Source organism: Clavelina lepadiformis, chromosome 4, assembly GCF_947623445.1.
Source record: "Clavelina lepadiformis chromosome 4, kaClaLepa1.1, whole genome shotgun sequence".
Taxonomy (NCBI): Eukaryota; Metazoa; Chordata; class Ascidiacea; order Aplousobranchia; family Clavelinidae; genus Clavelina; species Clavelina lepadiformis.
Genome location: NC_135243.1, coordinates 24669587 through 24684359, shown reverse-complemented (window position 1 = coordinate 24684359; position 14773 = coordinate 24669587). Strand labels below are relative to the sequence as shown.

The 14773-nt window shown below is 39.6% G+C and overlaps 1 protein-coding gene and 1 long non-coding RNA gene across 2 annotated transcripts in view; one reads left to right on the top strand and one right to left on the bottom strand.

The window, feature by feature from the left end:
• Positions 1-4033: 4033 nt before the first annotated feature.
• LOC143452881 (uncharacterized) overlaps positions 4034-14773 on the bottom strand; it is a 106511-nt gene continuing 95771 nt past the window's right edge. The window contains exon 2 of the long non-coding RNA XR_013115113.1: positions 4034-4429. This is a non-coding gene — a long non-coding RNA (uncharacterized LOC143452881). The remainder of the gene's footprint in view (positions 4430-14773) is intronic.
• LOC143452073 (alpha-tectorin-like) lies at positions 5136-7765 on the top strand. Its single transcript, XM_076952906.1, has 10 exons — positions 5136-5443; positions 5520-5583; positions 5730-5892; positions 5999-6159; positions 6221-6392; positions 6507-6580; positions 6650-6833; positions 6938-7045; positions 7110-7212; positions 7272-7765. Exons 1-10 carry the CDS (start codon positions 5287-5289, stop codon positions 7418-7420), a joined length of 1335 nt encoding a protein of 444 aa, XP_076809021.1. The 5' UTR covers positions 5136-5286; the 3' UTR covers positions 7421-7765.

Genomic DNA, 14773 nt, shown 5'->3' with positions numbered 1-14773 from the left:
GGTTGTAATAAGTTGATGCTTTTTGATATCAGCTCACACAGAGCGTACACACAACACGTTCTCTACTCTCGAAGAATGACCTTTTTTCGTAATCCCAAAGACAAACTTAACTTAACACAAACTTAAAGGGAATTGTACTTAAATTAAATGATAGCATTAAATGATTAAAGTTAAGCATGGAAATCACATAAAATAACAAGAATTAAATCATAGTTTCATTAATGAACAATTTCGTGAATACAACAACAATTTGACTCAAACATTATCACATCACAATCTCTCTTGTCATTATTGCGTTAGTCGCGTTCGCCGTATTTTCCTACAGAAAGCTGAAGAAGCGGCGGGAAAGTTACGGACTTCTCGCTGACTCGGTAAAATTTTGAATTTCTAAAACTAGAACTTAAGATTGTGTTGCTATGGCAACAAACACCACTTCATAAAAGCTCCTTATACGTCATAATTGGCCTCTTTTCATTCTCGAAACACGAAACAGGCCGTCTTTAATCCAGTCCACGATGACGTCACCACACAAGTAGGCGGCTACCAATCAGGAGGGACTACGGAGGAATATGTGTGAAGATATTGTTGCGTCATAATGTACAACGATATACGCGTCTGTGTGTTTGTTGATAAAAATTTCAAATAAAATAAGGAATTGTAAAAAGTTCCCGGAGATATCGCGTCATATTGCCGCCGCATTTCTACCGGGCCAGCGATGATTGCGCGTTTTATGACGATTCACAATTTGTTTGACGACGACGTGTGGATGGTGATGAAAGAGATTTTGCTCGTGTTCAGCAAAACTTTATTCATTCTTTCATGCTCACAGTTACATGTCATAGTTGCTGGATTGTTATTATGGTTGTGACGTTCATATTTGAATTGAGGAACTCGGACATATAGCAGGGTGGTTACAGGGCGAGCGAAGAAATAAAAAGTGCGGACACAAAAAGACATCCGCAAATGTGTTAAAGCGGTCGTGGTGTGGATGCAGAAATACTCGCCAGTCCGTGAATGGAACACATCCGCAACATACTTGGTACAACATTGGTTGCTCAGCAACACAGCTGTCGCAAACATTCATAAAACAACATAGCTCGTGTGACGTAGGTTACAAATTTGCCAGAACTGTCAAGTTAACGTTGGAGCAGGCTCTGGTTTGTGAAGATATTCCTTCATATCATCACCATATCATGAAGGATACTTTGCGGATGTCTTCCAAGGCTCAAACAGTTGTTTATCTTGGACCTTGTCTGACGAGTAAACGCGCATTTCGGAAAAGATCGATTCGAGTCTCAAACTATGTTGCAACTTGCGCCGCTTAACGGCGGTTATTTAATTACGTGCTTTGATGGTCGGTCCAGAGAATTAACTGCGGTGAGATATTCATGTTTGTTGTGTTTCATCTGCCCATAAGGGACATAAGGTTGCCGATATAATTCTTACCACGCTGAGCTTCAGTCCCTGTTTATGACGTATGCTGACGTGGTTGCCATGACGTGGATGGGCCTCCTCTGCAATGGCTGTCAGTACTTGGCGGTATGCGATGTGGCTTGGCGGTGTGCGATGTAGCTTGGCGGTATGCGATGTTGCTTGGCGATATGTGATGTGCCTTGGCGGTGTTCGATGTGGCTTGGCGGTTTGCCATGTATGTTGGCCACCAGCTATTGTATATAGACGAACTACATGATCGCTTTTTACTGGAGTCGTGTTTTTATTTGTTTTGTCAATTATTGTTTTTAGTTGTTGTCACTCGCGTGTGTGATGCCGCCAGCTTCCGACCTTGATTGCATTTTTGTCTCGCTTCCTCCTTCATCTTCGAAAATATTGTGCTGGGTCAAACATTTCAAGTCGTGCAGGTGTTTGTTTGTGCTTATAAGCGCGCAGTTATAATGAAACCTGTCATGGTTTGAACATTTTCAAGCAAGTTTTCGCCAAAGTTTCTGGGTACAGTTTTTTAATATTATGTCAACGCTTATTCAGTGGCAATGTTTCGTTAAATCGCTGTAAGTGACGTCATAGACGCAGCTTAAAACACTGAGCATATTACGCATATTTTGCAGCGTCCTCTCCAGCGCTTTGCTTTAGCGCAACGTCATTTCCGTCTTTATCGAAATCCTCGATTAATTCGGAAATAATTCTCGGTATTGTTTATCACGTGACGATTCCTTACAAAGCTGATTGGTGGAAATATATGGCGTGATTTCAGGGTTACTAACGTTCGACAAAAATGATCCAACGTACGGGAGAATTTTCGCAATATACATGCACTTTGCGAGCTTACATACATGACCGTCACGCATGAATAATTTGCATTATGCTGACGTTATTCCTCATATACTTCCTGATTAACGACAGTTTACGATATTTTGCCCCACATTTTTGGTCAGTTCTTGCTTAACTATCGAATATTAGTCAAAAATAATTTGAGCTCAGCAACATAAAGAAATCGTTAACTCAGTGGCTATGTGGTGGGCCACGTGGACACTCATTCGATTAAACACCAATAAAGATAAACCAAAGCTCACTTTACTGTTGTGTAAAATGGAACCCGACGTATAAGTGACGAACCAAAGAAAATCCTTTTTTGTTCAGTTGGCAGCAATTCACACCTTGTTTGTCACGTCACAATTAATTTCGGGTGTTATGAAACGGTTTGACCTGGAATCGCGAATATCATCTTCGACCGTTCATGGCGATTCATTTAGGCACTTACAGAAAAAAACGATGCGAGTTATGTTCGTCATTGGCGGTAGTGCTGGTCATGTTGAGACCTCATTGTGCAAACCAGAAATTACCAAACCAACCAGTTAATTGCGAGCTTGTATGTCTCGTTTGTTGCTCTAGGGGTGAGTATGCCAGCAACATACTGCGTGTTGGTGCAAAGAACGCTACAAGTAGACAATATTGCAGATGTAACGCTGATTAATTTAATTGCATTGTTTCATCCCACCCAATTATTTCCTTGAACAGTCATTCTTTGTTTGTATCTTACACGACGCCTCATGCCACATCCGTTTAATTTACAGTCAATCGCATCTTTACGATTTCAGTTGCATCAGGCGAGGGAACCAGACGCGAGTAAAATGTTTGTCGGTTTCATAATTTTAGTTCTTGTTGGATTTCTTGGAGTTGAAGTGGATGCGCAATGTACAGGTAACTCTGGTGATCTTTTCCTAACATCAGATGAACTTTCTATTCCTTCATCGTGCTCTGTGTTCAACATCTCTGGTACAAGAAGCGTAACTGGAAGGACCTTCAGTTTTTTGCCAAAATATCCTTCAACATCAGTTTCTTCCGGATTCCAATGCTCGGTGAGTTAATTTGAAATATTGAGAGTCGATGATTTAAAATCTTGTCTAAATACATAAGATCAGTTTGTTAATCGCTCTATTGATATACAATGACAGTAAGGTAAGTTTTTTCCCAGTTTGGTTTATTTTGTCATAATATAACTTTGTTTAGTTTTATAACGGAACATCCACCTCTGACCAACTTTTGGGTACAATTGGAGATTCGTTGGCCGGTTTGGTCGAGTTGTTTCAAGATTCCACAAATGCGTTCATGCAATGTGTTGATACTGGAACAGGTCTTTACGTCGCCTTTTATACTGGTGGGTACTGGGGATATTATTTAAGCATAAACTTGTTTTGGAGGCTTGATCCAGTGACAATGAAATCAAAAGACTGAATTTTACGCCTAAACTTTTATGAGTATTTCAATTTGAAATTACGGACAACATTTGCTCCGCAAAGTTAATTGAAAACACTAAACAATACATTTTGCAACTCTGCTTAAAACCTTATGATGACGGTTTGACGTAAAGGTTTGTTCTTTGAACGACAACGATGGTCAGCAACGGGAAAAGTTTACGAAGATGAGCCGAGTTGTCATCGTGTTATCACATCATATCATATCATGAATATCATCGTAGCTTGTTTCAAGTCACTTTCATAAATTTTTATGATATTGATCGAGTTATTGTAATAACTTAACCGGCCTTAAAAATCAAAATGTAGTTGTCAGCAAAGAAACTGGTGAAAGGAATTGTATTAATATTATGTAGTGGTTTAGCAGTTATTGCTAAAAATAAGTGCCTAAAAACGTACATTTATCGCTTAATTATGACGAAGATGGCGGTTCTTATTACATCACGATAACAGAAACAACTAAAAAAGTAGTTGTCAGTAAATATATCAGTGAAAGGATTTTATTGACATGTTTTATTAATATAGTCAAGGAAAGCTTCAATTTACCACAAACTTAAGTTACTAACATTTACTGAGTTAAACCTTGTAGTGCCAACAATCATTTAATGTCTGCTGGTTGTTGCGTTGCCTGAATGTTCATTGGTTGGTTGAGATTGTGCTCTTGTTATTATGGTCTCGTTGTTATCTTCGCTCGTTGGCTGCTATTTTCTGCCTTGACCCTTATAATAAGAGTTTTGGCGTTTTTCATTGGTTTTGCGGTTGACCACAAGTTATAAGATTTAAATTTCACAAGAGAGTCGATACGGCCACAAATAGAAAGTCAATTTGTTGTAATCATTGTTAATTTGCTTAAAACAGCTCTTGAGGCTGCTCATTATCAATTAGTTTAGTTTTTACCTAAATTTAACTGCTTTGCAAGCGCCTTTGCTTTGTACTCGAGAAATATTGACTTGCTCTAAAATTTGGAAAAATGAAATTTCTGATTTGGTTTGTTCACTTAAATAATTGAGGAAAACAAATCCAAAAAATTAAATTGAGGATTATTAATTAATCAAAAGTGCATGATTTTATCTTTTAGTGCCATATTCGAACGTATTTTCGGAAGTTTTTGAGGACGTGCCACTGATAGAAGTGCAGTCACCATCCTTTCCTCAAGATTATCCAGTCGATTACGTCCAGAAGACGGTGATAAAGAGCAGCCAATCAACAACTTACACCGTGTCTTTTAATTCCAGGTTTGAAGTTTATGACGATCAACTTTCTGTAAGAATAATAAGAACAATTACTTCAACTTTGCTTGCATGCATGTGTATGTTACGTCACAATTGCGTTTGTTGTTTACAAGCAGATCTTTACCTAGCAATTTAGAAATAATTTTTGCCGTTTCGCAGTACACCTGAAGAAGCAAGCTTACGCTTTCGAAAGCTCGTGTAGAAAAATATAAATGAAGTTAACCTTCAGAGTGCCAAACTATATCCTGCTTTTTCATGATACTTTAAAATTTAGTTAACGCGATTCAAACAACATCTACTTCAACTTTGTTAGCTTAGTATATTGAACGTCGTTTTCCCAAACAATGACGCAGATAATGTCGGATGAAGGAACGGAATTGGCTTATATTGAAACAAGCGTCGTTCCGGCCCCGTTCAATATCACAGGAAAAGAAATTAAGATACAATTTGCTTCTGGCGATAGTGGTATAGCGACAGGATTTCAAATCACATTTGAAGCAAGTGAGCAAAGTTATTTTTAAAATTTAAGATTTACAATTCTTGCTTAACCGTCGTTTTTATGATATTTTGCCACAAGTTCCAACAACTCCACCAGCAGCGAACGAACTTTTTTGCGGAAGTCAAGGCCATGTCGATATCAGGTGGTTTTGACATTTAATGTTAAATTTTTAAGTAAATTATTTTCACCAAAATCATAACTGCATTCATAAATCTTGCTAAACTTTTGTTTGCTATTTTGACAAAAATTGACTTCTCTGCGTCATAACCATGCTGTTGGTGTTTGTAGTTTATCAAACCAAACTGTCATCGACTTGTGCGGAAATGATGATGGTTACGTCATCATCAGCGCAACTCCTGTTGACGATGTGAACTCAGTTGACCCCGAATGTAGGGCAGATGCGAGTGATCCAAATTTCAATCTTGACCTGTCCAAATGTTCTATATTGAAGGTGATTTATTCATCATCATTTATCCAATTCATTAAGAAAATTAAATCAAATTTTATAATGACTTCAGCCTTTTTATACTAAAATGTTTCTGTGACGTACAACTTAGGTCATAGGCGACGTCATCAAAGCGCATTTTCCTCTGCGATGTCTTTCTAAATTGAACGAATCTGCACCGATCCAGCGCTACGTTGATGGATGTCTCAACCTGACGTGCGAGTACAACAGGACAGAACTGCTTGAAGCTGGAGCGATTGTTCCCGAGATCAAGTGAGTGTTCGACGTCTGTTGCAACATGTTGACGCTCGTTGCATTGAACAACTTTCAACAGGAAAGTGGCGCTGGATTCTGTTGAACAAGAAGGAAGATTCGGAGTTGAAATGTACTTCACCAAAAATCAGTCTTATTCTGATAAACTGGATGCGGGGGCTGAGGTCAAGGTTCCGGATCTCGTCTACACAAAAGTGGAACTGAGTACACCTGACGAAGCTCTGCATGTTCAGGTTTGAAACGATGTGCCCTGGAATTACCTAATCTTGATCCTTACAAATATTTTCCCTGAGATTGCCATTATACGTCAGTGATGACGTCATTTTAAGATAACATTTTTAATTTAGTTAAAGGAATGTTGGGCGACACCAAGTGAAGACCCTGATGATGAAGGAACAAGATATGACATCATTAAAAACAGGTGACCAGGTTAAGATGTAATAATAACCATTGTTACACATTTCTTGATTTTTCTGTTTTATTTTAAAAGTTTCCCAGCTAATAACCCATTTGAATCTGATGACGCAATTGAAATTGACCGGAACTACATGGAAGAGTACGCTGCTTTCAATTTGAAAGCCTTCGTGTGGTCAAATAATGAAGAGGAAGCAATCTATGTTTATTGTCGCGTCACAATATGTCACGAGACTGTTGACGCTGGATGTCCAGCCGGGGTAAGCAGTGGTCGCTTGTGACAACGGATTCTTTTGTTTTACCTTTGTTTGAAAATTCTAATTGTGTTCGTTCATGAAGCTTTTAATTTTCATGTCACAATCAGCCAAGTGGTAACCAGACGAAGAAACGTGACGTGGCATCACCTAATTCGCTCCTTGTTGCATCCGGACCTATCTTCATCAGCAAGAGCAAGAAGAAGAGTTGTGAAGAGGTAACATCTCTCGTGACATACTTGAGGAAGATTTTCAATTTATCTTTGTTACTTTTCTTTATAGTCAAACGGTGGCTGCAGTGACGTGTGTGAGATGCGTAACGATGACGTCATGTGCATGTGTTATGAGAGAAGATCTCTCGCTGAAGATGGAGAAGCATGTCAAGGTAAAGTCAAAACAATTTTTCCATTCCTTATACTGTATTGACGTCATTTATTACGTCAGATGTTGAGAAGTACGAAGTCGTAGCCGGTGAAGGCGATTGGTCGTTCCTAGTTTGCGTCATCGCAGCATTCGTCATCGTGGTTGGATGCTTGCTTGTGTGGAGCAAGAAAGATGGAAAGAGCAAAGATGGCTTCCCAAGTCTTATTTGAAATCGATGAAATAAACGAAGACCACGTCATGTCTACTTTTGTGAAGACATTATAATTAATGTAATATACGGGTTAAATAAGATTTGGAAATCTCGTCTTTAAGTATCGAATCAGCGAAGCGTAACACTGCGTCATGATAACTTCCTGATTATTGTTTTAAATTTGTGACGTAGATGTCGTGCTTGCCTTTTTTTGCATGCGTTTAGTTTGCAGTATAAGTTTTCATTAGCGTTTATTATTATGCAGTTATCAATAAGGAAAATGTCTACTAAGATCAATGCTGTAAAATGGACGTCTTTATGCTGTTGCTGAGCAAATGTTTTGTCTAAATGTAATCGCTCAAAGAAGGATCAATATAATCAGTTTATACAGTTGTCATTCTTGTGAAAAAAACTGTTGAATTCAATTTAAAGAAGTTCAGTGTCAAGTTAGACAACTTTGTTGTCACCTTCACAAGACAATAAACCGTCAAGGTGAACAATTAAGTCCAAGGTTGAGAAAAGCAGACAACGACCTTATGAGACTCATATATCATCACCCGCAATAAACATTTCAACAAGCAAACATTGTAGTGAAGTGGTCAACCTGTCAAGTTCAACTACCATATACACCCATTTTTCATTACAAGTGAGGATAAGACTCCCGGTAGTCTTCCTGCGACAAAACTTCTCTGACATCGACACAACCCAGGAGACATCCGACGGGATAGGAGGTTGGAAAATCTGGCATGGAGTCAAGCTCATCAATCGACTCCCAGTGACGTCTGTGCTCCTCCTCAACTAATGAAATTTCATCTTTAGTCGGCTGTTTCGATGCGGCAGCGAACCACAATCTACCTCTGTGACCAGAATACCTGGAATTTGCATGAAGATGATAAATTGTGAGTAAGCTTCACTGCAGCATCGAATATGTGTCCCATGGTGCATGAGATGTAATGGCATGATAATCAACTTGCAGTGGAAGCTTGCACTGAAACTTGAGTAAATCATGGAAATATAAAATAAATGAAACAAGATTGAGCTCTGTGCTGGTATTTTGTTACGTTACGCCACTAATTAACTTGGAAACTATTGAAAGGACGAGCCGGGTAACTTTCAACAAAGAGAATTTGTAAACGTTTCTGGCTTGTATAATACGGACAACGACATCACATTATTGTTGTGATACAAGTATTAGCTTTGCTGGGTCTTCTCTGGCACCGCTGTTTCCAAGACTGCAATGTTTCAAACCAGGCCTCAGCATTTTCACTTGATTGATTTCTAGACAAAATTTTCAAAAATATTGAGATTTGGGCCAGCAAAAAGTTTCGTTCCCGTCAGCGTAGATTGTTTACTATGTCAGTGGGCACCATGCCGAAGCCAGCTAAAGCACTTCCTTGTATTGAAGCATCTTCTAAGAAGCTATATATTGAAGCTTCTTTGAACGATTACATTTAGACAAAACATTGGCTCAGCAACAGCATTAAGACGTCCATTTTACAGCATTGATCTTAGTAGACTTAATAATAAACGCTAATGAAAACTTATACTGCAAACTAAACGCATGCAAAAAAGGTAAGTAAAACACTTACGTCACAACTTAAAACAATAATCAGGAAGTTATCATGACGCAGTGTTACGCTTCGCTGATTCGATACTTAAAGCTGGAGCCGGAGCCGGAGCCGGAGCCCGGAGCCCCGGAGCTCTACTTAAATGGAGCTGAAGCAGGAGCTGGAGCCAGTTGTTTGAAAAATAGCTCCGGGTCCGATGTATTTCATAAAATGCTATGCTACTAGCCTACTATTATAGGCTGAATTCACATAATTTAAAAGCAACCTTTCACAAAATTAAGAATTGTTGCCTCTTTAGCGCCACCTTTTCTAACTAACTCAGGTTGCTGGAGATTTGACAGCAGAGCAGTCACATGTTCGTAGCTGCTACCAATGGTACTGCCTACTGACTGACTGATTTTATAGTTTTCACTCAGGTCTTTAGATTGAAAGTACCGTAGTTCCTTTAGCCAGTGATGCAGCAGGAAAATTGTGGATATTACCTTTGTTTAGTTTATCCAACTTTAGTTTATCCATTTAGTTTATGCTAATCCATCCTGTAATGAAAATTCCTTAGTTAATTCGCCCCGTTTTATCTTAATTACTTCGTGTATTTCGTTTCTGTTTCGGGCAGTTCTTACTCGTAGACACGACTACTTCACTGTTGGTATTGTGTCAAACGAACATCTTTCGAGCTGTGAGGTTGTGTTGCTTTTCTCTTATTATTGCTTTACTATTATTCTATTATTTCAGATGAATGATTTACGTTAAATAAAGCTAAGAATAACGGCATCATTTAGTACAATTTATTTAACGTAATTTGTAGGCTGACAATAACATGTCTAAAACAAGTGCGCTGAAACCTGCCAAGCTAGAAGTTGACATCAACTGCGAAACCGCCAGCAAATCATGGAAACATTGGAAAAGAACGTTTGATAACTTCCTAGCTGAACTTGCGCAAGAACAAATTTCTACAGCTCCTCCTATCAACAAACTTCAACTATTGACGAATTTTGTGTCCGCGGAGATATTTGAATTTATAGAAGATTGCAATACATACGACTCTGCTATCGAAATCTTGCAGGATTTACTTGTCAAGAAACCGAACGAAATCTTTGCTCGCCACTTATTGGCAACGAGGAAGCAGCAACCAAGCGAGTCCCCAACGCAGTTCATGCAAACGTTACAAATACTTAGCAAAAACTGCCAGTGCAAAGATGTCACTGCAGAACAATATCGCAAAGAACTCTGTAGAGATGCATTTATTAACGGTCTCTCATCTCCCTCGATCCGTCAAAGACTTCTAGAAAATACGACCCTTTCTCTCAAATCAGCAGTGGACCAAGCAAACGCTTTAGACATGGCGATCAAGAATGCCTCCGCATACAACCTGCACAGCACAACATGCTCATCGGCCTCCATAAACCCGCAAAGTCATCATATCAAAAATGAAACAGAGAATCAAGGTGAGCAGCTTAAAGAGACAACGACGTATATCGCAGCTTCTTTCAAGAAGAAAAAGTGCTATTTTTGCGGTTATGACTTTCATGAGAGGAAATCTTGTCCAGCGCGACATCTCACGTGCAACAAATGTGGAAAAATTGGACATTTCCTGAAGGTATGTAAAAGTAAATACCCTTCGAAAACCGTCGCCACAGTAGCAAAAGCTACACCGACCTTGTGTGCCATTTATCCGCACAACCTACTTGAAGCGGCGCTAATGATATCAATACGTGATCAAAACCTATGCGCTCTGGTTGACTCTGGAAGTTCCGATAACTACATCAATGCCGTCACCGCAAAATCACTGAATCTTCCAATAACCCCAACACGCCAAGAAGTATCTATGGCACAAAGCAGCTTAAGATGTACCATGTTAGGTTCCTGCGCAACCGACATCGTCGTTAACAACCGCAAATACGAAAACGTACAACTCGGTGTCATGGACAACTTATGCAGCGACGTGATCCTAGGCCAAGCATTTCAGAAACGGCATAATCGGCTTATAATCAAATACGGTGGTATTGAGGAAGACTTTACCTTATCCAAACCTATAGTCTGTGCCTTACCAGCGGCCACTATTGCAATGGAAACCTTATTTCCACAGTTACCAAAATCTTGCAAACCTATTGCAGTCAAATCACGGCGGTATAGCAAACCTGACGAACAATTCATTCGAGAAGAAATCAGAAAAATGCAAGATGATGATGTAATTGAACTCAGTCGGTCTCCGTGGCGAGCACAGATAGTAGTTGTTCGCACTGAAGGAAAAACCCGAATGTGTGTGGACTACTCGCAAACGATTAACCTTTACACTCACGTAGATGCATATCCATTTCCAAGAATAGATGACCTGATAAATAAACTTGCAAAGTATTCCGTCTTCTCAAAATTTGACTTGAAATCCGCATATCATCAGATTCCGATATTGGAAGCCGACCGTGTCTACACAGCGTTTGAAGCTAATGGCAAGTTATGGCAATACAAAAGAATCCCATATGGCGTCACAAACGGAGGGATCAACTTCCAGAGAGCAATCGACCGCATCATTGATGAAGAAAATCTGAACGACGTTTTTGCATACCAAGATGACGTCACGGTCTGTGGCAGGACACAACAAGAACACGACAACAATGTCCAAAAACTACTTACCGTATTCAAACGCCGAAACTTAACATTCAATCAAAGCAAGACTGTCAAATCGGTTTCTCAAATCAACGTTCTTGGCTACCAAGTTCAATACAGAACAATCAAACCAGATCCTGACCGACTACAGCCACTTCAAGAATATCCTCTCCCACGGAACAAAAAGGCTCTACAACGCCTTCTTGGCTTCTTGTCTTACTATTCGAAGTGGATTCCACGGTTTTCCGACAAAGTGAAACCACTAACGACGGTCCAGTCCTTTCCCCTCAGTGAAGAAGCTGAGCAAGCGTTTCACCAGCTTCTAACGGAACTGGCCACTACCTCATTACAATCCATTGATGAGACTACGCCATTTGTTGTTGAGTGTGACGCTTCAGATGTTGCGATATCAGCATCTCTAAATCAAGGTGGACGACCGGTCGCTTTCATGTCACGTATGTTGCACGGAAGTGAATTGAAGTATCCAGCTATAGAAAAAGAAGCGACTGCAATCATCGAAGCTACTCGGAAATGGAAGGATCTTTTACAACGCCAAAGCTTCGAACTAGTAACTGACCAGCGATCTGTAGCTTACATGCTTGACAATCGTCGTCGCACGAAAATCAAAAACAATAAAATCCAAACTTGGCGTTTGGAACTTGCCTCTCTCAATTACTCAATTCGCTACCGTCCTGGCAAAATGAACGCGGTCGCAGACTGTCTCTCAAGATCAACCAGCGCCTCTATCTATCAACCAAGTCAACTAGAAGACATCCATAATAACCTGGGCCATCCTGGAGTCACCAGAATGTTGCACTTTATTCGCATGAAGAACTTACCTTTTTCAACGGACGAAATACGGAAGGTATGTTCGAACTGTAAAATATGCGCTGAAAATAAACCACGATTTTACAGACCTCCCCAGACGGCGTTAATAAAAGCTACAAAACCAATGGAACGAATTAGCATCGACTTCAAAGGACCGATACCTTCATCGTCTAAAAATAAGTATATCTTAACCATAATCGACGAGTACTCACGATTTCCATTCGCCGTGCCATGTCCGAATATGAACTCGACAACAGTGATTCAGGGCCTGAATCAACTGTTTACCCTCACTGGATTACCCAGTTATATTCACTCTGACCGTGGACCCTCTCTTATATCACACGAACTTCGCACTCACCTTCGAAACTTGGGAATTGCAACAAGTTCATCAACCCCATATCACCCCACTGGAAATTCGCAAGTGGAGAGATACAACGGTATCATCTGGAAAACAGTTACGCTAATACTCAAGTCAAGGAAACTTCCATTATCCCAGTGGGAACTAGTGTTACCTGAAGCCTTGCATTCCATAAGGTCGTTGCTCTGCACGGCATCAAACGTGACACCTCACCAAAGATTTTTCTCCTTTGACCGACGCTCTACCTCGGGACCTTCAATACCATCGTGGCTGATCGCTCCCAATAAAGTGTACCTCCGACGTTTTGTACGCAACAGCAAATACGATCCCTTGGTAGACGAAGTTGAATTGATAGATACAAATCCAACGTATGCACGCGTCCGACGGCCAGACGGACAGGAATCTACAGTGTCTTTGAACGATCTCTCACCATGCCCTCAAGAAGCGCCAAGCAGAGACGAAATACCCGTCACAGAAAAATTTATAAGCAACCCTTCACCAGACATTGAAGTCCAAAACGATGCTCCTGTCATGGACGAACCAGAAATACAGAACATGCCGACAGAAAGAAATCTTCGCCGATCAAGCCGAACCAACAAAGGAGTACCTCCAGCTCGTTATGGCGAACAGTGAAATATTTCGTATGTAGACTAACTTGTATTACCTATCAGCACGTATACGATACGCGTTCGGCATATGTCATTTTGATTACGTACTTATTGCAAGCCCAAGCCAATGTATATACCAAGTCCATTATAATAACCACAGTTATTATTATATAGGCCGGGGTAAATGTAATGAAAATTCCTTAGTTAATTCGCCCCGTTTTATCTTAATTACTTCGTGTATTTCGTTTCTGTTTCGGGCAGTTCTTACTCGTAGACACGACTACTTCACTGTTGGTATTGTGTCAAACGAACATCTTTCGAGCTGTGAGGTTGTGTTGCTTTTCTCTTATTATTGCTTTACTATTATTCTATTATTTCAGATGAATGATTTACGTTAAATAAAGCTAAGAATAACGGCATCATTTAGTACACATCCTTTTAGGGCACTAAAAGATCTTAATTCTGTACTAACGATATGAGTAAAAAAAGCCAGAAATCTTCCGGGTTATATTTGTCAAATTGAAAAAAATGAAGAAATTTGTGCAGCCAAATTAGGATTAAAAATGTTCAATTTGAAACGTCACATACAACGGCATCACCCTGATATTTTCAAAACTGTTCTTGAAGAAGAGCAACCAAAGAACAAAGAAGATATTCAAGACAGCAGCACAAGTAAACAACAAATGCTTTCGCAATACTTCCACAGTGAAAAAATTAATGTGTCAATGACAAAAGAAAAATTCAAACGACATCTCATTCAATTGGTTGTGGATAATGGTGTAGCTCTTACACTCTTCTCTTCACCGGCATTTGTAGGTTTGCATGGAGAAATGGCTGAAAAACTTGGTGTTTCACTATCAAGTATAAGAAATATGATTGTATGTGAGGCTGAGAAACAGAAAAAAAAATTAAAAGAGGATTTAAGAGATAAATTTTTGTTTTTGAAACTGGATGCATGCACAAGACACAGAATAAACTATTTTGCAGTAAATGCTCAGTTTGTTGACTCTAAAAATGAAGTGAGCATCTTTACATTGGCAGTAATAGACACAGAGAACCAACACTCTAGCGATTTTATCAAAAGGATGCTTGAAGATGTTCTCAATGACTTTGACATATCCAAGCAACAAGTACTGGCAATAGTAACCGACAATGCTTCCAACATGACTCTGGCAGTTGAGAAATTGGCTGAAGACTGTGTTGTTGATGAAAATGAAGATGATGTTGAAGTAGAGGGCATCCCAACTTTAGATGAAATAAGTACGTTGGCTTTTGCATACCATTCAGAGTTTAAAAACATGTCGCATATGCGATGTGCTGCCCATACATTGCAGCTTGCAATCCGTGATGGGTTAAAAGTGAGACATGTTGCTTCACTGATCAGCAAAATTCGCCAGGTTGTGACA